General features: G+C 39.1%; 2 protein-coding genes across 2 annotated transcripts; both read right to left on the bottom strand.

Moving 5' to 3' along the window:
- Positions 1-742: 742 nt before the first annotated feature.
- LOC127776722 (uncharacterized) lies at positions 743-8,710 on the bottom strand. The gene is made up of 18 exons (XM_052303252.1): positions 8,553-8,710; positions 8,213-8,406; positions 7,874-8,113; positions 7,450-7,596; positions 6,726-6,804; positions 5,910-6,093; positions 5,391-5,456; positions 4,846-5,082; positions 4,548-4,754; positions 4,128-4,431; positions 3,895-4,054; positions 3,692-3,800; positions 3,154-3,289; positions 2,989-3,044; positions 2,613-2,912; positions 2,415-2,537; positions 1,334-2,035; positions 743-1,183 (listed from the first exon to the last, which is right to left on the bottom strand). The coding sequence occupies exons 2-18, from the start codon at positions 8,343-8,345 to the stop codon at positions 1,013-1,015; spliced, it is 3,354 nt and encodes a 1,117-aa protein (XP_052159212.1). The 5' UTR covers positions 8,346-8,406; positions 8,553-8,710; the 3' UTR covers positions 743-1,012.
- A 2,246-nt stretch (positions 8,711-10,956) lies between these two features.
- Positions 10,957-14,460, bottom strand: LOC127757051 (two-component response regulator ORR4). Its single transcript, XM_052282476.1, has 5 exons — positions 13,929-14,460; positions 13,695-13,798; positions 13,500-13,577; positions 13,308-13,378; positions 10,957-11,789 (listed from the first exon to the last, which is right to left on the bottom strand). The coding sequence occupies exons 1-5, from the start codon at positions 14,032-14,034 to the stop codon at positions 11,447-11,449; spliced, it is 702 nt and encodes a 233-aa protein (XP_052138436.1). The 5' UTR covers positions 14,035-14,460; the 3' UTR covers positions 10,957-11,446.
- Positions 14,461-21,896: the final 7,436 nt, after the last annotated feature.

Genomic DNA, 21,896 nt, shown 5'->3' with positions numbered 1-21,896 from the left:
TTAAATAAAAATATTACATATTATAAAAGTTACATCAGTTTATATGATTGATCTTTTTTTATTTTTTACTATTAATAATCAAAGTAAAAAATGTTTGATTTGTTATTATTCTAAAAATATTTATATTTTAGGAGGGAGTAGGTTTTTTTTTTCAAATCCCCCGATTCTACCATCTCGTATGGTTTTTTTTCTTCCTTTTATGAGGAATTTCACTCTTATCATTGAGCTTAATGGATTCAAGAGACATGATGAGGTTAGGAGACACTAGAGATGGCAACGGTTCCCTTGCCCCATACCTACACCCGCAATGGCTAAATGTTCCCATTTAAATACCAACACCCTTCGCGGGTACAAAATCGTCCCCATACCCACAGTCCGTGCGGGTAACGAGTACCCAATGGGTACCTATACCCATATAATTGACTTGTAGCATTTATTTTATATTGTAATTAGCTATATTTGAACTGCAAATCATGAATATTTTTTTTCTCTGGCAACAATGCTATTAACATTAGTGTTCAAAGACGAGTAAAAAATTCTACAACCACATTACATAATTAAGAAATCAAATAATAATTTCATATAACTAGACTAGAACAATGTTTAAGATGTGAAAAGAGTTTTATGCTATGATTTAATAGTAGTTAGGATTTATGTTATTCATAGTTTTAGGCTTAATCTACAGGATTTTTCACCCACAGGTTAGTGGGTAAAGAACATAGCCATACCCACGTACCCAATAGGTAAGAATTTTCGCCCATCAATAGACCCATAGGTATAAGAGTTAGAACATAATTAGCTTATAATAGAGTAAAAAACCCATCGGGTATCGGGGTCATGGTCCCCATTGCCATCTATAGGAGACACTGACACTCTAGTCAAGATTGAGGAATAGCATCAAGCTCGCTCGCTTATTTCACAGTCGACAAACAACCTGGCCATTGCAGCCGGTAGTTTACAGGAGCATATAGACGTCTCTGCTTTATTGCCTCACTTGCCCATCTCAGATGGATCAACAAGGTAGCTGAGAATGGTAGATGTCATGGCACGACGACGACGGCAGCAACGGGCACAGCCTCACCGAGAAGGCGTATCTCGCCGGCGGCAGCAGGTACTGCTCGTGCACGCACGGCGACCAGCTGTCGTCCCCTCCCAGCCCCATGTGCTTGTGATCAAGATGCACCTGCAACACAAACCCAATTTCTCTCTGAAATCATCGCCAAATCACAATCAAAAGTTGTTATCAGTGCAATTCTACCATCATCTATAATGTAATTAAGTTGAGTTCGATAAAGCTTTCGTTTATCCAAACACAATGCAAATGCGAACCCACCTCGATGTCGTCTCCCTTGACGAGCTTGTGGTTATGCGTCGCCCGGTCGAGCTCCACAGCGCCGTAGTAGCTGGCGCTCACCTGCATCGGCGGCGACTCGCCGTAGGCCGACGCGAAGAGGCCGAATCCGTCGGCGTCCTGGAGCGCCACCCACCGGACGTCGGCCCGGCCGCCGCACTCGCCGGGGACAATGTACGGCACGTGCAGGTCGTCGACGCCGCTCTCGTACACGCCGATGTGCGCGGCGGCCTTCCGGTCCGGGTAGCACTCGAATGGCCCCCTCCCGTACCATTTGGCACGGCTCAGGGACTTGTCGGCGTTGAACACGATGCCGACGCGAGGAAGAGGAGGCAGGTCGTTCTTGGGGCTCACCTCGTAGTCCAGGATCACGTCGCCGGAGTCGTAGATCCGGCCGCGCATCTGCACCCGGAAGAGGACGGACTCGGATTCGTCTGAGAGAGAGGTTTCATCAGGCTTTGGTTGATTCCCAGGAAGACCGTAGTAGATGGTGGAGATCTCGACGGTTTGGTCTGGCAATTCCTTCAGAGAAAACTGGCTGCTGTAGAACGAGATGTTGTCGAGAGAAGCTTCTCTCCATCTTGAAGCATAGGGCTTGGTGTAGAAGCCTCCCTTGTCGTTGTCAGTTGGTGTTCGCCAAAAGCATGGGTGTATTCCCTTGCTCATAAGCTCAATGTTGTTGACCTACGGTTCAGAGGAAGTATAATGAGTTCCAGATTTTGATAAGGAAATTAAAACTGACAGTGTATATAAACAGTCTGGAGCAAATTTCAAAACTTGGCTAAGTTTGACAGAGTAACAAGACTCCGCAGAAACTGCCGATGGGAAAGCTCGTCTGCAGTTACTTTCAGTTCAAACAGAAAACTAGTACATCAACAATTTTGGAATTCAGACAAATGTAGCTATTGCGGATTAAACCAAACCATAAAAGGGAAAACAGTTCGTTAGATTGCAAAGAAAAATTGCTTAGATCAAAAAGGTATTACTTCCTAGATCAAAGATGAGCAAACAAATATGCAAACAGAACAATAAAGCAAAGGAAACCCATCCATTTTAGTCTCACCTTCCAACTATCGATTGTTCCTGAAATACTGTTTACTTTGATTTGCCAGGCATTACTTTTGCTGATGAGTACATGATCACCAACACGTTCCGAAACCAAAGAGCTCCTGGACAGTGCTATCGCCTGAAAATGGTAGTTAGCTGGAAGAATAAGACAATTCAGAAGAAGTAGCAACCAAAATGAGGTTGAAGAACGTACATGAGGGACAAAGCCTTTTTTCGGAGGTAAACAAATTTGTGCTGAAGCCAAGATATGGCCATCTTTGGCCCATTGTGTTTGGTACCTCAATTTCACGTTAATGGACAAAAATATTTCTTTTACGGCACAAGTACTCCAAATAGTAAACCAAGGTGATGACTCCATATTGATCAGATGAGTACTCTGTGGTGCTATGGATGGGACATTAAGTGAACCAGAGCCCAAAGCACAGCCATCTCCTTGAAGTAGCCAACTGAAGTCCAAAGCTTCTGTTGTCTCAAAAAAATGTACGTTTTCAATCTGCATGATAATAATAAATCATTTAGATCAACTACGTATGCAAGAAAACAGCTCAATAAATGGCAACCAGAGTTACCTTAAGCATGTTATCCATCATTGTTATTTTGATAGGCTGGTATAAATATTTAACTTCTGCAAAACCAGAGTCAATTCAGTAATTAGTATCACATCTAGAGATAGGAAATAGGGATCTTATGTTCACAACATATATTAACAAAATAAACATTGTATTTCGAGTTACCATGCACAGCTGGGTGAATTGTCCGATCAGGCCATACAATGCCATTAAGACAAAAATTCAAGTCATTTGGAGTGTCTCCAAAGTCGCCACCATATGCCCAGTTTTTAGATCCATCAGCATCTTCCTTTAGTAAACCCTGAAATGAACATTGGAATAATATTGTGAAAGTAGCTTACAGCATTTATAAACAGGTAGAAGTCAACGGTCAATTTTTTTGGCACTTCACTTTTGTGTACCATTGTTCTATATTAGCTTGACAGCCTTGACATTGACTTATGCTATGATAAAAGTCTTATGCAAATGCAACCTCTATGTAGCAGAAGACAAAGAAAGTTAACTTTTACGGCCATGTATCTATTTTATCGAATAAACAAAGAATCAAAGAACCAGGCCATAACTTGATTTACCGCTCCACCTAGGAAACCTCGCATATGGATCCCTTGCAGTCTTAAACAATAAACATGCAAACAGAAATTCCAGGGGATGGCATGCTAAAATGCAAATAAAAGGGGCTTAAGAAGTGAAAGTTGTTTGTAACCTGATCGACCCAGTCCCATATAAAACCACCTTGGAGTCCAACAGTGTTGTCTATGGCCATCCAATATGCATCAATATTTCCATTACTGTTTCCCATAGCATGTGAATATCTTGAAAACAAAATAGAAAATTTTCTTTAACATTTCTGGAATTTTAATACAAAAAAGGGGAACAAGTTAACATGTGAGGCTGCATTGAACATACTCGCAAAGAATGAGGGGCCTATTTTCAGAAGGGTCTTGTGCGATCTTAAGAATATCCCAGACACGCATGTACATTGGGCATACAATATCAGTGGAGGATGTTCTAGAACCACCTCCTTCATAATGGATGGGCCTTGTCGGGTCCTTTCCACGAATCCAGCCTACAAGAATGTGATCTCTTAGATGCGTCAAAAAATATCATTAACTGAACTATCACAGTGAAGAATATTATACCAGACATGGCTGAGTGATTTGGTCCATACGAAGATTCATTTCCCAAGGACCATACTATAATGCATGCATGATTCTTGTCTCTCTCCACCATACCAACAACACGATCAAGCATAGCACTTGCCCAGAAGGGTTCAAGTGTAGGATGTTTGAAATGGCTAGATTCATCAAAGCCATGCGTCTCGATGTTGGCTTCATCAATTACATAAAGTCCAAAAATGTCACATAGCTCATACCACCTTGGATGTTGGGGATAATGGCTGTTTCTAACAGCATTAATGTTGTTTTGTCTCATCAAAACCAGATCCTGTCACAAATAAATAAATAGTTAATACCTGAAAACAGCCTGGGAGAAGAAAACCGAGCCAAAGAGATAGTAATACGAAATGTCTTCAGATATGACAGTTGACAGAAGAGAGCTACCTTAATCATGCAAGCTTCTAAATTTGTCTTTCCAACACGTGGATGATGCTCATGTCTGTTGACACCTCTTATTACAACAGGACATCCATTGACAAGCATCTGCTTGTGTGCCAGGACGACATTACGGATTCCTACTTGGCATGATTCACACTCAATGAGCTTCCCGTTGGAATCTTTAAGGACAACAACAAGAGTGTATAAGTTGGGCTGTTGGAAAGAAAATATAGTTATAAGACAGTTTCAAACAGTACGATTGAAATAAAAATTAATGATATTTCCCTTGTATTAGATCTCTTACATGTTCACTAGACCAAAGTTTTGGATTTTCTACTTTTCCACCAAGAACATAACCATGAAAACCATAACAGTGTTTTGGTCTTGAAGCTGGCTTCAACTTCAAATTGGCCACACTAGCAGCAGACATATCAGAAGTTAAAACATCAGCAGGTCCATAATTGTCATATAATGTTGCTTCAATAGACAAAGTTGAGACATGCTCCCGATCTTGCTTTTGTGAGTCAATTTCCACCTCAACCTGGCATATGGAACAACAGAAGTACAGTAACTGAATACAAATACAGAACAATGAGATTGAGTGTTTACTGGACTCGTGCATCAGTCAGCACTATACCATCTGGACTATTGAAATAGGTAGTTTGCTATTAATAATTAATAACATTATTATAATAAATAATCTTGAAGCTTACAATAATATTCTGACCCAAAAGAATGGATAGGAAACGGCAAGCAAAAAAAAGGTTTGCAACCTTGTACACTATTCCTGTATTTGCACTATCATGCTGCAGAAGTGCACAACCCTGCATGCATAGCTAGCACAATTACCTCAATATCAGCTACACGGAAGCCTTCATCCAAGGTTGCTTTGAAAAAATAATCTGTAATAAAGATCTGTAAACAAAATTTTAGCTTGTTAACTAGCATTTCCATGGATGATAAGGAATCTCTTCAAGAAGTAAAACAGATGTAGAAAATCACAAATGATGTTGCAGTGTGCATGTCAGGAGTTTGACAAAAAGAACATGTTAATAATATGACCTATTGTCAACCAATGCCAGTGGAATAACAATCTTTTTCTGACTTAAATATTTGCTTCCATGAGTATTCAGGTCTAATCAAGTTCAACAAGTTAAGACACCCCTTTTTTTCACTGTAACTGTGTATACCGTGTTTTCTTGTTAGAGTGAGCACATGACAGTGGATTCATGGTTATGTAGTTGTTATTATATTAAAGTACTAAAACCCTGAGACGAAGAAAATGTCATAAGCTCAGCTAACCATTCACTTCATTGCAAAAGGGAAAGAATTCGTTCAATATTGCACGAGCAAAACTAGAGAAGTAACCTGTGGCTTTGATACTAGTAGAACATCCCTGTGAATACCAGATACCCACCAATGGTCCTGGTCTTCAAGATAGGAACCGTCACTCCACCTCATCACTTGAACAGCAAGAACATTTTCCTTTTCTGAGTCACAAGGATGGCAGAAATCTGTGATCTCAAACTCAGCAGGAAGCCTGCTGTCCTGGCTGCATTAACACATCAAGCAAACTGTTTATTCTCTAGATGAACACTCTATTTTCTACATGACCATGTTAGTAAAATCATCATCCCTCAAGAAGTCTAAACACCTTTAATTTTGTAATATTCAGTAGAATAGCAGTCCATAGTCCATCATAAAATACAAAATCAATACAATCGAGCTACTAAATAGTCCAACTAAACCATAGTCAGAAGAACAGAGTGTCATTTCTGATAACAGGAAGACACAAGTAGAAGATTTAGGGGAAATCCAGGATTCTTGAAAATAAGTATATTTTGGTGATTCCAATTTCCAAAGATGATAAATCAAAAATTTGAAGAGGCCTATATGTACCAAAATTATGGATCCTATTCCATGTAGTTTGTGCTGCCAAAACTATTCATGCATTCCATTCTGCTATCTAAGGAAACTTTTAGTGAGCACAAGCAAATGTTGAGTCTGATAATCATATAATCGAAGAAGATAACAGACTTGATAAAACCAATTAGCAGTAAACACGTGAAAAGGGAAGTAGTTTTCTTTTATAAATGGTACTAACTTGATAGATCACTGGAACATTTTTCAGAAATTGAGAAAATACAAGTAATAAATCAATGCAATGCATTGTTTGTGCCATACCTATATCCAACAGGAACGCCGTTTACCCAAGCAAAAAACGCTGAATCAACAGCTTCAAAGTGCAACAAGATTCTTCGACCTATCACAATCAACCCAGAACTGTTTAATATAGAACAGGAACATTAGGGGACAACAGTCAAATGCCGGCTGCATTACTGTGATTATTAGAGAAAAAAAAGACACTATGCATGCATACGAGAAAAGTTTAGAGCATGTCATAAGAAGCATCAAACACTGCACCATACACACAACATATACTCTGTCAGAAAATCAAATACGTGAGAGAGTCCAAGGCGATAATCAATAACTATACCACCAATAAATTCTTCAACAAATGCACGGTAGGATTTGGTAAGTCCTGGATAGGGAACTTGACAACAGGGTAGTCACTATTAACATTTTATTTTTAAGCTGATGAAGCAACTATAGTTAAAATCCTCTCTTGATGTTGTTGGCACTTGTCACTAACAAAACTTCAATTTAATGAACCCTGACGTTACCATCAGCAGGGCACAAAGAAATCTAACTTTCTTGAGCATATCAATCATATTTTGTATTATTCTTCTTAGATAAGGATGTTTTTGCTAGCTGCAATGCAACAAGGAAAACCATAGCAGAAAGGGGAATCCATTTTGGACTTTAAAACATGGTCACTGGCCCCTTTATGACTTGCTGTGCATAAGAACAGAAGAATAAGAAAACGAATGATAAGTACATATCATACCTTTCCACTCTTTTGGGATGCGAAAAACCGTCCTATAACAGCCAGTAGGATTATCATTTGGCACAAATGGCGGGTTCATGGTGAAAGGATAAGTGACATTTGTGTAGATTGGACGGTCAAACCCATGCATTTGCCAGTTTGAGGGAACTGCAACCAAGCACATGTTCGTTTGAGTATAAACTTCAAACGATATGAACAATAAGAGGAAATTCTAGAATATTTGTCATGGAACATTTTGACTAAATGACAGTAAAATGTCTTGTTTCAAGTGTATAAAACACTAGAAGCTAGAAGCTTTACAGTGAGACTGAAATAATAGCTGATGCTATATAAGCAAACACTGAACACTACTGACTAAAAAATGAGAACAATATCAACTAAAGGCATCTAATAAAAGCAAGTAATGATGTAGTAGCATGCATGCCTGGCAAAGCCTCCCAATCTGAATCATTGAAGTAGGCATCATAGAATTTCTCTGGAACAGATTCTGGCGAGGAAGCCAAAAGGAACTTCCAGTATCCACTTAGAGTCTGGACATATGGCAAGCCCTTGGACCAAAACGCAGCACTTTCCAGGGCACCACGAACCGCGTCATCATTCCAAACAGCAGAGTCAGAATTAAGATAGTTCACATTCCTCCGTTCATGCCAATACTTGAGGGCTCCTATTGACAAGAGAAAACAAATCAATCCGAAAATCACTGTACAACCAAATCTTCTATCTACCTACATAGTGGTTCTGGGTTCAGTGCTGCAATCTCTACCTTCAGGTGTGTCATGTGAGCGCAACGGCACATGAGCCTCCCGCTTTCTCCACCTAAAGAATGACGGGTCCTCCCAGGGTTTATGCGGAAGATTCTTGGCGGAAAACAGTGCACTGGCAGAAGCTACAGCCATTATGGTCAAAGATTTATACCCCCTTTCCTCCGATTTTTCACAGGCACATATCCCTCCCCTCCTGCAGCAACATGGAGATGAAACTCGATAAGAAGAACACCTCACCTCACTCGCCCTAAACTATTTTCAGGTGAAAACAGACTGTTGTTTGTTTCTAGTACTAAGGTTAAGGCGAAGAGATGAGAAAGAGGATGTGCGTGTGCTCACCGGCGGCGGAAGCAGCAGCAGGACGGCGGCGGGAGGGATGCTCGCCGGATGGAGATCGGCGAAGGCGGCGGGCGAGGAGACGGGGAGGCGAGCGATCTGTTGCTGCCGATCGAGTTGGAGTGGATTAGACAGACAAGTGTTCCAAAGGTAGAAGAAACTGCAGAATCTGGGCCCCACCTGGCAGTGACCATGGAACCCAGCTTTGAGCGGCTGGGTGGGCCCGGTCCCATCGCTGTCGGGTTCTATTACGTGAGTTCGTATGGGCCCAAGCCTGGGAATGGAATATTCTCTTTTTTTTCCGAACTAGGCCAGAGATTAATTAGCTGGGTTCTGGGCCTTACCTTTACTTCGGCCCCGGGCTAAGCCCACCAACTGTAAAATCGTATAAACGAGATTACTTACGTGCTCCCTCCGTCCCAAAAAGATAAGCATTTTTAGCACAGTGACAAGTCAAACATTTTTAGTTTTGACTATTAATAAAAAAATATCAATCATATAAAATTGATGTTACTAGGTTTATTATTAAACAAACTATCATAATATGCAACTCTTTTTATTTAAAACATCTCACGGATATTATTGATCAAAGTAGCATCTCGGAGACTGTGTCAGGGTCCAAAAATAATTATATTTTGGGACGGAGGGAGTATACAAGAAAAAAAATTTATTAAGTTGGACAGATGATGAAAAGAGTAAATTATACTCATGTTACAATAACACCCACCAAGTTGTTCTACTAGCACGCTTACTTCTCATGTGTCTTGTAGTAAATTGTACTTACATGTCAAGTTGATTTCTCATGAATGTATTTTACTCTTCTCAAAATATGAAGAAAAGTTAAAATAAGAAGTAGAATAAAAAAGGCAAAATTTACCACAAGAGATCTAAAAATCATGATATTTGTTGATGTGCATCTTAGCCTAAGGAAAAAACATGTAATTTGCTAAGAAACACTGCATTATTTTTTTATCATTTCCATCCTGTTTTGGAAAGATAAATATATTTCAAAATGATCATAATGTTCGAACAGGATCATCTGAAATTATTATTTCCAACAGGATCATCTGCGCTCTGGGCTTTACATTCACTTTGGCCCCGGGCTAAGCCCACCAACTGTAAAATCGTATAAACGAGATTACTTATACACATAGAAAAATAATATTTCATGAAGTCTGACAGATTCTGAAATTATAAATAAAAAAGAGTAAAATCAGAGGGTGAAAAAAAAGGTCCAACAAAATGGAAATAAAAAAAGGGAGAATAACAAAACGGTGAGTTAAAGAAAAAAAAATCAGTCGGCCATTTAGCAATTTCCGTTGTTTATTTTTCTGCGTCACCATCTCACGGATGCAAGCAAACAAGGAGTATATAAATTATAAAATCCTAAACATCCACGAAGAGAAATATCATTGGCACAAAAAATTGTCATTAAAGAGAAACGAAGATTATTAGTCAGACACCCGGAATCTCATCTAGGTTGTACTACACTTGTGTATCCCCCAACCCAAAAAAAAAGGGCTTCAGAAAAAAAGCATAAAATGACAAGCATGGTACACCAAATCTTCCTAGCTTCTCCATGCAAACACAAACAGTACTAACAGCAAGGCTGTCATCACAAGCAATGAATTCCCTTTCCTCATGCCAAGCCAAATGGACCACCGGCAAATTGCACAAGTTGGACGGCAAAAAAATTGCAGCAAAATCGCAGGCAGATGCATGGGGGGCTAGCTGATTAACAGCTGCGTGACTGCATATGAATGCCCAATTTTCTATTGGGGGCATTGTGATCAGTCAGATCGGAGAGATCTCCGGGTAATATTAGCTTATTCGATCCGGGATGATCCTGCCAGATCCTGCCTAATTCCCAGCCAACCACCAGTCGCCGGGTTAGTTTGCTTCCATGCCACAAATACCCAGCATTTGCAGCACCACGCAATAATCAAATTTAATCTGAACGCTCCATAATGCAGCTACACACAACAACATTGCCAGTTTGGCACACGCACGAGCACTGATCATCTCTCTCTGCTTGCAACCTAATCCTCCTGAATAAATTACGCAGCGGATAGATTGATTAGCAGCTTGTTCGTCGGAGAAACCTTTGATTTTTTTTTTTGCGTGGTAGTAGATTTGGATTGGACGTACATCAATCAAGAAGAGCGGGGGCCAGTAGAGATCCGAGATCGTCTGCCTCCATTGTCACTCAAGATGAAAGGGACGAGTCGTACTCGTAAGCTGGCTGTGCTGCTGCTGTGCTGGCCTGACCCAGCAACTTAACTGTTCTTCTCCCTCTTTTTATCACTCCAAACAGCGATCAAAAGATCTTGCATGGTTATCTGAATCGAGCTATAGGAGTATACACTAAATTCAGCAGAAAGGAAGAACTTTTTTTAACATAATGGCAGAAAAGAAGAAATGGTAGTACTTCAGAAAAAATGAATACATGGACAATTTGCAAAAGACCAGTTGGTTGGTCCATCAATCTGCTAGACAATTCATAGTAGCAGTAGCACTTAGCTTTTTCCTCTCCAAGTTCAAACAAAACACTAGTCAGCTTGAATAATAAGCCTTAAAATTAGCCTAAAAGCATCCAAGGTGCTGCCTTTATCTACAACTTCCCCTTCCATTTCATTCCCACAACTCCTTTTCTAACGAACACCACTTGGTGCCATGGTGTTCCTTTGGCACAACAAAATTTGTGGATCGAAGCAAGAGCTAGTGTAAAAGTACGTGGACTTTCCTTTCACCTCGAACTACTAATTAAGTAAATTAATTAAAACCCCCAGGAGCTAATGGTTCCATACTTCCATGAGCAGCTCCATAAAAAAAATCAAAACAGAAAAAGAGGCCAAAATCATTTCTTAGTTGGGGGGATTCTAATTAATTCAGTTTCATCAGGTCTCCACTGCAAGGCCGCTGCTAGTGGAGGACAATCTTGGCTTCGTCCTCTGATCAGGTGAGGAGGAGATGACCTCCTGCTCCATTGCAGCCGCCTTCCTCTTGCTGCTGCCGCTGCAGCTGCAGTCACTGATGATTCCATCGGTTTGAGCTGTTGCAGCTTCAGCAATTGCAGCTGCTGAGGGTGCAGCTTCATCTGGTTTGTGTGGCGGCTTATCTGGTGCAGCAGCAGCCATGGGCAGCTGCTGTTTCCTTTTGAGCAGGTGAGACTTGAGCTTCTTCATGTCAGCGAGCTTGACAGGTTTCAGGAAGAACTCCTCTGCACCATCTTCCAAGCACCTGAAATTTCGTGAAGCACAAATCTTTAGCAATATACAGGAAGCATTGGGAACAGAAGAGGATCTTGCAAGGACAAACACTCAAAGAACATGTCAGAGATCTTTGCTAGGACAAGGAAAAGATCTGGTCTTTTGATTTCAGGACTCTTTTGACTCAGCCCCATTTCATGTCCTCTTTAATGCAAGCCCCAATTTTTTGACCACCTGAAAGCGACCTCCCAAAAATGAACCCCAAAAAAAAATCCATTTTTTTGCAATAAATCTTTTTTTGGTGTGTCTGAAAGATTTTGTGAGATCTTGACCCACCACTACATTGGCATTGAGAGGAACCTTTCCTATGCTTTACATCCTTGTCACCAAGATATGCAATCTATGCATGAAAACTCCATGCATTCATTGCCCCCGTTGCATTACTACTAGTACTACAACAGCATCAACGGAGAGAGCTGTTGTGAGGGGAATCCCCGGACTTTTCTCTCGCCCCTTTCTGCCATCAAATCACAATGCTATTCCACTCTTTTGTTCATATCTGAACGGCCAAATCTTCAACATTTGGCTTCTTTCAGATTACTTGTAATAATTTCACTACAACCTAGCGGAAATTCTTAGGTAGGGACTTTAAAAGAACATTTCAAAAAAATAAAACTTTCAACTAGGTTTCAGGGTTCAGACTTTCTCAGTTTTGCGAGTTTTAGACAAACCTGACGCCCAGCCTTTTACTACCAGGCACGAAAACTAGAGGGGTAAAGTTCTGAATCTTTTACGGAGTGGTAGCAATTATGAAATCAATCCCAAAGTCTGAACAGGCTCTTTGCACACATTAAATAATCCCTTGGGCATTCAAGTCTTTTAGGCAAAAAAAAACTGCTATGATGCCATTATATTCCTTCTGTTCCCCAACCCCATGTTAAGCAGATCCTCAGTTGAGTCACTGACATGTGGGTCCCACTTTGCTATGGCCCACATGTCAGGGACTTAACTGGGATCCCTTTCCATGTCTCACATACGGAGTATGTACCATGTTCGTTACTGTTAAAATCAGATCCAGGAAGGCACCAAAAACAGTACTCCCTCCATTTCAAAATATAAGGAATAACTACCCCTAACCCACCCAAAGACTAAGAAACAATTATTATCATCTTGTAGTTTGGATTATCATAATAAATACAATGCATGCATCCAATAGAATTAGAGAACATGAGTGGAGGATTTAAAAAAAGTAATAATTTAATGAAGAAGGGGCCATAGTTAATTAACTACATGCATGCATGCCTTATATTATGAAACATCTAAAAAATAGTTGTGCCTTATATTATGGAATGCAGTGAGTAAAAATAAACAATCTTTTTCGTTTTCTACCTCAGCAATGCATACCAATATCATGAACTTAAAATAAAAACAATCATCATAAAAGCAGGGACCTTGGTAGATTTGTAGGAGTATGCCTCATGGACCAGCAGCAATAATTTCAAGGATAAGCTAAAATAAGGGGACAGCTCAGATAGAATTTTCAGCTCACCTGTTGATCCTTGCAGGCACATTCTCAGAAGACATGATCACAACTGGTATGTCCTTCAATGAAGATGATCCCTGTACCCCCAAAATGAACAGCAAAAGGAACAAATTTTACTCCACTTCCAGCAACAAAAGGACCCAAGATTTATGAATGCTCAGAGGATAAGAATTCAATTCTCTGCAAACAAAAACTTACCTTCACCCTCTTGAGCAGATCATACCCTGTCATGCCAGGCATGCAGTAGTCAGTGATTATCAGGTTGACATCAATCTCCTGTACCAACAGTTCAGAAAACCACATGGTTAATTTCCTGGATTGCAAGCACAGCAGAAGCCAATTCAAAAGAAACATGAAACAGAAAAAAAAAAGAACAAGATTTCATTCACTGACCTGATGGTCAGGTGAGGAGGAAGAAGGTGAAGAGGAGGAATCATCACCCTCATCCCTCAATCCAAGCAGCTCCAAGGCCTTGCTCCCAGAATCCACAGTGGTCACTGCACCAGTAGCAAGCAAGCAGAGAATTCAGAAGAAGAAATGAGAAAAAAAACAAACCAAACATTGAACACAAAACACAAACATTCCACCCAAATCCAAGGTCAAGAACATCATTTTTCACGCACTCACCTTGGTAGGACGAGTTCTTGAGCAGCATCTCGATGAGCTTCCTGTCGATCAGGCTATCATCCACCGCGAGGACATGGAACCGCGACTCCGCATCAACCACCGTCATGGCGAGACAAGAACCAGAAGAAACCCTGAAGAATTGAAGAACCCGCAGAGAAAAAAGCCTCTGTTCCTCTCTTCTCCAGGGGCTCAATCAGAGCATATCAAACCACCAAGAAGTCTTCTCCTGGTGATTTCTTCCTTGCTGCCGCGGCAATGGAGCTAGGGAGAGGAAGCTGATGATGATGGGTGTGGCTGGCTTGGCTAATGCGGCATCTCGAGGATATAAGCAAACTACCCACCGCATCACACCGCGGCCACCTCCACCTCTTCTTCTTCCTCCTCCCAGGAAAGCAAGATCCGACCAGATCACACACCCGAATCTCCACAGCAAATCGCCTCCATGATTTCCTCTTTTCTCTCTCTCCTCCGGTGGGCTTGAGCTGCTCTTGGCTTTGGTGGATGGCAATGCGAGCGAGAGGGAGAAGAAGAAGCTAAGCTGCTGATTTTAGTAGCTCGTGCTGCTCCGATCGGACGGCGACGAGGCCTTTGAGATTCGTGCAAGGGCGCCACGTAGGAGAGGGGAGCCCATCAGCCCATGGTTTTTTGGTTGCGAAGATTTGCTTGTTGCTGGCCGTGCAATCGTCCTCCAATATGCGTTGTCAGTTAATTAGCGGATTGATGATAGCTATCACACGAACAAAAACAGGCGAACGGCCGGAGAAAACAGCGGATTAGTGCGTGACAGTGACAACGACCCCGCGATTTTAATGACCACTGTTTTCTGGCAATAATGTCTGCGACGACATGGGATTTTCTGAATAATTCCTGTAGTAGTAGTAGTAGTAGTAGTAGTAGTAGTAGTAGTAGTAGTAGTAGTAGTAGTAGTAGTAGTAGTAGTAGTAGTAGTAAATAAATAACGAAAGTTTGGAGCTGATTGATCAAACACATGAAGTAATTTTGCACTGTATTTGCACAGAAACAATAGTAGTAGTACTAGATGATTTGAATTTGGTGTATACAAAATCGGTGCAGTTTTGTAACGTAAATCGTACGGAACGGGGGGTTAGCGTCCAACGCCGTACACGGCTTCAAAACGGAACGGAGCAAACACAACACAGGGGTTCTTCTCTTCCGGTCCACACCCCTCTCATGGGTGGACCCCACCAAAATCCCGGGGAGAGATCCGCTGACGTCACGCCCCATGCCTTTGCCAACCCCGATCCATCCATCCATACATGTCAACATGTGTGTATGAATACGTACGGTCTCATGTGTTGGATGGTCGCATGGTCCCTCGTCTACTCATCTACCCTATCTCTTGTATTACTACCGTCTTAATTACCCATGGTTTACGACTTTAAGAGAGTAATTAGTCATCAACCTATGCAAGGAATGAGCTAGGTTAATTTTTGTTATGTTCTGCAGGAGTGAAAATTAAGGTTCCCCTAGTCTAAACTAGCCGAACGGGCTACACAATTCTTATACCGAGTACTCAAGTAGTAGTATGTATAGTTGGTTTCATACTCCCTCCTTCTTAAATTGATCATCATATAATAAAATCAAAATTTCTCAAATTGATCATCATATAACCGTATGGATATGAATTTTATAAGAATACAATTCATACATCATGAGAAAATATGTGCATGCTAAGGTGTAATTGGCATAGTGTGTTTAATCGATACATGCATTATGGGAAAATGTGTACATAGTGTCTTGATTGATGTGATTTAAATTATACTTGGTCTTAGTGCATAAACATATATGATAATCATTTTGGGAATGAGGGAGTAATTCTTAATGTTTTATTTTATATAATGATATGATCTTTATATATGGTTTTTATTATAAATTATAAAAAATAGGTAAACATTTAACTTAAGTATATTTTAAGACTAATACATACATCATGTCTTAGTGTAGTACATCCTTAGATATGTTTTCTATTAAATATTTTTAAAAGTTATTAACAATTGATGTTTCTAAACACAGAAAAATATTTTTTTAATGGAAAAAGACATCAAATATAACTCCACCAGAGTTTGAAAAGTTGAACAGTACAAAGTACTCTAGTTTAGCCATTGGATTTCAGAGGAGTCAGGCAAAGTAAAATATACTCCATAATTTATCAGTGGCTTTCCAAAGCTTAATGGAGCTAGCAAGGAGGAGTAATATGCTTACGCCAACGGGAGATCCGGGTACACGCATCGAATCACACCTACGCAGACCTCGAACTGTTAAGCAATCTTGCATTAAAAAAAAACTGGCAAAGATCGATCACGCAGATGTGGCCAACTGACCATCCAAAAAAAGCTCTCCTTATTGCATTGCATGCAGGATTCGACGCATCCGATCGAAAAGAAAACGAAGTCGATCGCGATACGATCTGATCGATCTTATCTTCTCTCGTTCCGTCAAGAACGATTTTGTGTGTGCGTCGATGGTGATTTCGTTCGTTTTTTCCGATGATTTGGGACGATCCTTTGTCCCGGGAAAATCGAAGCAACGATCAGTACGCTGATGTGGAGTTACTATGTCTGTGTTCAGCAGCAAAGGAAAGGTTGTTTCTTCTTTCTCTACTGGTAGTACCTTTCATCGACTCAAACCTGTTCTTTGGTAGATGATGGATAAAAACTGATTTTATTATAGTTGATGGAGAGCATAAATGAGTAAATTAAATATTAGAAAGTTAATATTTTAGATTAAATTTTGTTCTAAGAAATGCAAAAAAAGTTCATGAAGAAAGTTTTGAAAGAAAAAAAAACATATTATGTAGAAGTTTTATGAAACGTGTTGATGATAATATATACTCACTTTATCCTAAAATATAATAATATGTCAGTCCAAATCTTTAAGAGGTGCTCACAAGGATAAGGGATGTGTGTTCATATAGATGAGTATATACGCATTGTGAACGCTTACATTTGCATTGTGTTTCTAGAAAAATAACAAGTTAATAATAAATTAGATACATCATAATACTACGAAATCTAATACAATATCTAATTACTATATTGTATATTAAGGCCCTTTTTATTTAGGCTTAGGCTTATTAGTCTAGACTTTTAAGTCAGCTTATTGGCTTATATGATTTATAAGCCAGTGGATTTAATGTCCTAAGTTTAGTGGTGGAGTCATACATCTATCTCATATAAGCCAAAAAAGCTTCTCCAACCTAGCTTTTGGCTTTGTTAGAGTGGCTTATGGCTTAAAAAAGCCAAATGAAAAAGCTGCTTGTTTGTTTTGGCTTAGACTGTTCGACTTATAAGTTGGCTTATAAGCCTAAACAAAGAGGGCCTAAAAAGAGAGAATAACCCATAAGCTGAAAACTACATGTCCCCAGTTCTATTCAACTAGTCCTCGATTATAATGCTGAACTTCCACGTGTTTGTCTGGATAAACTGAAGTGTACTTGTCACATCATAATACTGCTTAAAACAAATACTACCACTGTTCTAAAATATAATAATTTTTGGCTTATCCAGATTTATAGCTAAAAATACTTATATTTTAGGACGAAGGGAGTACTAGATATTGTAATTGAATTGGTTATGTTACTTATCCTATTCATCCGGTTCAAGATATTGATTTATCACATGTGCTTATATTTACGATTAATTATTATTTTAATAGCAGATGTTCTACCTATTAATAGTGAAAATCTTTAGTCACTTTGTCAATCTCAGTATGCGACTTAATCTTCGGATGTGCTCATACGTTTAGGAGGTACGTGTCAATGTACGTTTACGGAGTTGAGTATTTACGTGTTATCTAATAATTTATTTCTTTATTACTATGAGAATATCTTGAACTTTAGAATGAACATGATATCTTCTTTCTAAATTACTCTTTCCGTTTTAAAATAATTGAGTGTACTTATTTTAAGACGGATAAAGTATCTCTTATATAGGTAAGTAGGAGGGGAAAAAAAATCAGGAATGAGCTCTACAGTATTTCCACGGGAATTTCCTGTACTAACAGTTCTATTGTGGATTAGGATTTGGCGCAAGCCACAATTTCAACTTTGCTGGCTCTGACGCAACGTAGAAAGAACTACAGCTACGAGCTAAAAACTACAGTACCGATGGCAATAGCTCGGCCCAATTCCACGGATGACGGATGGAAGTTTCTGCAGAGGGAATTATCGAGCCAGCAGTTGAGTGTAGACCAAATCATCGTCTCCAACAACTGAATCTTGTACGGCCAGATTTAAAAAGATTTAGGTACTGTAAAGATGGGTGCTTTGGGTTGGATGGATACATTGTACCGCGCGTGCAGATGGAACAAACAAACATTGTGTTTGTGTGTGGTGACACCTCATCAGATTCTTATCCAGGATATGTTGGAGTCAAGCATAGGCGCCGTTAAGTTTCCGCATAAAAATTTTACACTATATCACATACAATATTTAAACACTTACATAAAACATTAAATATATATTAAAAAATAATCAATTGCACATATTGTGACTAATTTGCGAGACGAATTTTTTAAGCCTAATTGCTCCATGATTTGACAATGTGATGATACAGTAAACATTTGTTAATGACAGATTAATTAGGCTTAATAAATTCATCTCGTGGTTTACTGACGGGTTCTGTAATTAGTTTTTTATTAGTGTCCGAACACTCCATGCGATATCCTACATGATATCTGATGTGACACGTCAAAACTTTACACCCTTAGATCTAAACATCCCCTGTGTTTTGAATATATTTTCCAATACATTTTGTTGAAATTTCAGTTGATCTAGTGAACTAGAGCTACTCGCAAACTTAAAAAAAAAATAAATGTTTTTAATCTCTATTACAAGAGCAAGTTATCTGAACATGTCTGAATGAGAGTATGCTTGGAAAACATTTTTATGGTTGTAGCTCATGCCAACGATGCAATGGAGAAGAATTTTAAGGGAAGATTAATTCTTATATTTTGTTTTAGCAGTCTAACATTCATGGTTGAAGAATAAATAGGCAGAAAAAAAGAACCCGTAAATTTAATTTTAAAATTGGCAGCATTATATATACGCTTAGTTTACTGCGCATGTGATTGTCCTGTCAACGAGATTGTGATGTACACACGTCCTATTTTAGAACTACAACTCAGATTCGTCAGACATCTCTCACATGGTTATTCAGATTCGTCCCTATAGTGAATTACCTCCACGCTCTGTCAAACTAGAATCAGGATGCATCTCCTTTGGAAAATAGGGCACAGCATCCCCTGACTTTTTAGTTGTGTTTCTCTTGCATAATCTTCATTTGTTGGTCAACCGAGTTTAGCAAGGCCATGTTCTAAAGTATTGATAGATGTATCTGAGATTATGTTATTTGATGGTACACACAAATTAATATATGATAGAAAATTGAAATTTTGATTTAAATAGTTCTCTAAGAAATACTGGTGAATATTTTTCTTTAAAAACCGTATTGCTTATAAGCTTATAAGACATGCTTATGATAGTTCATAATCCGTTAACGGTCCAACAAGAACGCATCCTTAAGATTAGAGTAAGTTCTCAGGAAGTCAAACTTGGCCAAACATACCATGAATGTCAACCTTTGGTTTTCAGTACGACCTTGCATTTTCATCAGAATTTCAGCATCAACATTTTACACCTCTAAATTTTTGGACTAGACAACTCTGAATGTACTAGTAGCAAGTTGGATTTGATTTTTCCTCAAGAAGAGTAGTACAAGGCTACAAGTTAGAACCTCCAGAACAGTTGTAATAATTTGTATAGATGCAGGTCAAATACTGCACGTTCGGCGCAGTTTGTACTACTCTCAGACTTGAAGGTTCTGGTCAGGTTTGACTTAAACTGGATAATTTTAGGATTTGAATAGTCATCATTGAACACTATCAGCTTAGAGCAAGTTCAATAGTATAGCCAACTGCTGGCTCCAAATCATCTATAGCCAATCCAATAGCCCATTCATACAATAGTTACTTATAAAAATATACTACATCATTAATACCCGGTCCTACCTCTCATACACTCATAACGTATTGGAGTCCGTGTTGCAGCCGGCTACAAATTTGTAGTCCACTTTCTTCTCTCTCTTCTCTTTTCTTCTCAATATGTGGTTATAGCTACCTTATAGCCTGCTATTGTACCTGCTCTTAGTTAGGAAAATTGCCAGAGGAAGTCGCAACTCATGTGCGCCCCATCTTTTAGCTTATATTTATATTTATCAGCCAAAATTTAAAGTTTATTTTAAGGTTTTTTTTCATTGAAGTTTATTTTTCAGCATTTACTTTTAGGTCGCTAAGAACATTTATATAAAAGTTTTATTCACAAATTACTTTTCGTTTGTAAATATGCCATTTGGCTTATTCCACAAATATCCCAAACAATGGGGCCGGTACTTCCCTGTCACGGTTAATCATATTCATTTTAACTTTGATTATCAATAAATTTTTAATGGTTATATCATGATGTATATAAGTTTCATGACTATATTTAGCATGTAATATACTTCGTTAATATATAATATTTTTATACAGTTTTTTTCTAACAAAAACTTACAGTTAAATTTTTTACATGAATAATATCAAGTGAAAAGTACTCCGTCTATCCTAAAATAAATTCATTTTTCATCCACCCTATAAAAACTAAAAAAAAGAATATATATAATACCCCACTTTATCACAGCCCAATATAATTATTAATACCTTTATTTACTTTCAATGTATTAACTTTACAAACTCCGATGAAATGATTGTTTTAAAACAAAAATTATTTTAGAACAAATAGATAAACATAAACGGTTAAAAATAAACTTATTATGGATCAGAGAGAGAGAGTATTTTGAAGACGGGGAGAGTATATACGCTACTACCACATTGTTTTCTCCGATTAACCTTATCAATCTTTCGATTCCAAAGTTGATAGGCGAAGACCGATCGAAAAAGCGATCGGGGAAAAGCTGCGTGGGGATGAAGGATGATATCGAGGTGTAGGGGACAGAGGAGACCACCAGATCGCTTCACCGGCGTGGCCTCACACCTCTCTCTCTCTCTCTCTCTCTCTCTCTCTCTGCAACGGTGAAATCGAATGGATGGCAAAAAAAGAAAAGAAAAAAAGGAGCAGCAGCACTGCATGCTCTGCATCTACATGCCTCCCTTCTCTTCTCTTCTCTTGTGCATGATTGCTCATGAGCTCAACCTCAAGAGAAACAAAGGGAATAATCCATGCTCTCATGAGGTGTCACCTGTCTGATCGATCATCGCAAAGGATTTCTTGTTTTCTTCTCTGGCTTTGTGTCTCCCTCCCATCATTGATCAACTTCTGGCGATCGGAGTATTATATGTAACTCTGAATTCTTAATCTTCGACAGCTTCGCTTTTCTTCACATGCATTAACTAGATTAATTATCTACCTACCCAACATTTAGTAACATTTTAATAATTTGCATCGCAACAAACGAGAATGGAAAGGAAGGAAACATGCTGCTGCATCCATTCGTGGTCGATGGAAACTTCTCTTTAATTTGGAGGCTGTTCTTCGTTTGCCACGTAAAAGAAGTGCAATCACAGCAACGAGGAAAAGGAAGATAAAAGGAAGAATCAGGCCTGAATAATTCATATAGAGCGTGAAAAAAGATGCATGGCACGTAGACGCAGGCTGCAGGCAGGAAGGCATGGATGAGGATTTCAGATTTTATGGACCATTTTTGTGACCAGTAGTGTTGTTGCTTTTGTTTCTGGAGTACTAAAACAGCAACATTTCTTCAGATTCATCTACGTTATCATGTACCTCCGTTTCAGATTATAAGACTTTCTAGCATTGCCTACATTCAGATATATATTAGATTCATTAATATATACCTGAATATGGGCAATGCTAGAAAGTCTTATAATATGAAACGGATAAAGTACTATCTTGGTTTCATATTGAACTTGTATGCTACTACCTCCGTACGAGAA

The sequence above is a fragment of the Oryza glaberrima genome, chromosome 1 (assembly GCF_000147395.1).
Source record: "Oryza glaberrima chromosome 1, OglaRS2, whole genome shotgun sequence".
NCBI lineage: Eukaryota > Viridiplantae > Streptophyta > Magnoliopsida > Poales > Poaceae > Oryza > Oryza glaberrima.
The sequence above is the reverse complement of the archived record's forward strand: the minus strand, read 5'-3'. Positions and strand labels throughout refer to the sequence as shown.

Excerpts from the sequence above, each read along its gene's own strand:
- LOC127776722 (XM_052303252.1), bottom strand. The coding sequence starts at position 8,345 with ATGGCTGTAGCTTCTGCCAGTGCACTGTTTTCCGCCAAGAATCTTCCG. Across the intron at positions 4,055-4,127 it reads AAATCACTCAGCCATGTCTG|GCTGGATTCGTGGAAAGGAC; the intron begins GTATAATATTCT and ends ACATTCTTGTAG. Across the intron at positions 2,538-2,612 it reads AAAAAGGCTTTGTCCCTCAT|GCGATAGCACTGTCCAGGAG; the intron begins GTACGTTCTTCA and ends TACCATTTTCAG.
- LOC127757051 (XM_052282476.1), bottom strand. The coding sequence starts at position 14,034 with ATGACGGTGGTTGATGCGGAGTCGCGGTTCCATGTCCTCGCGGTGGAT. Across the intron at positions 13,799-13,928 it reads CAAGAACTCGTCCTACCAAG|TGACCACTGTGGATTCTGGG; the intron begins GTGAGTGCGTGA and ends CTACTGGTGCAG. Across the intron at positions 13,578-13,694 it reads CCTCCTCACCTGACCATCAG|GAGATTGATGTCAACCTGAT; the intron begins GTCAGTGAATGA and ends CTGTTGGTACAG.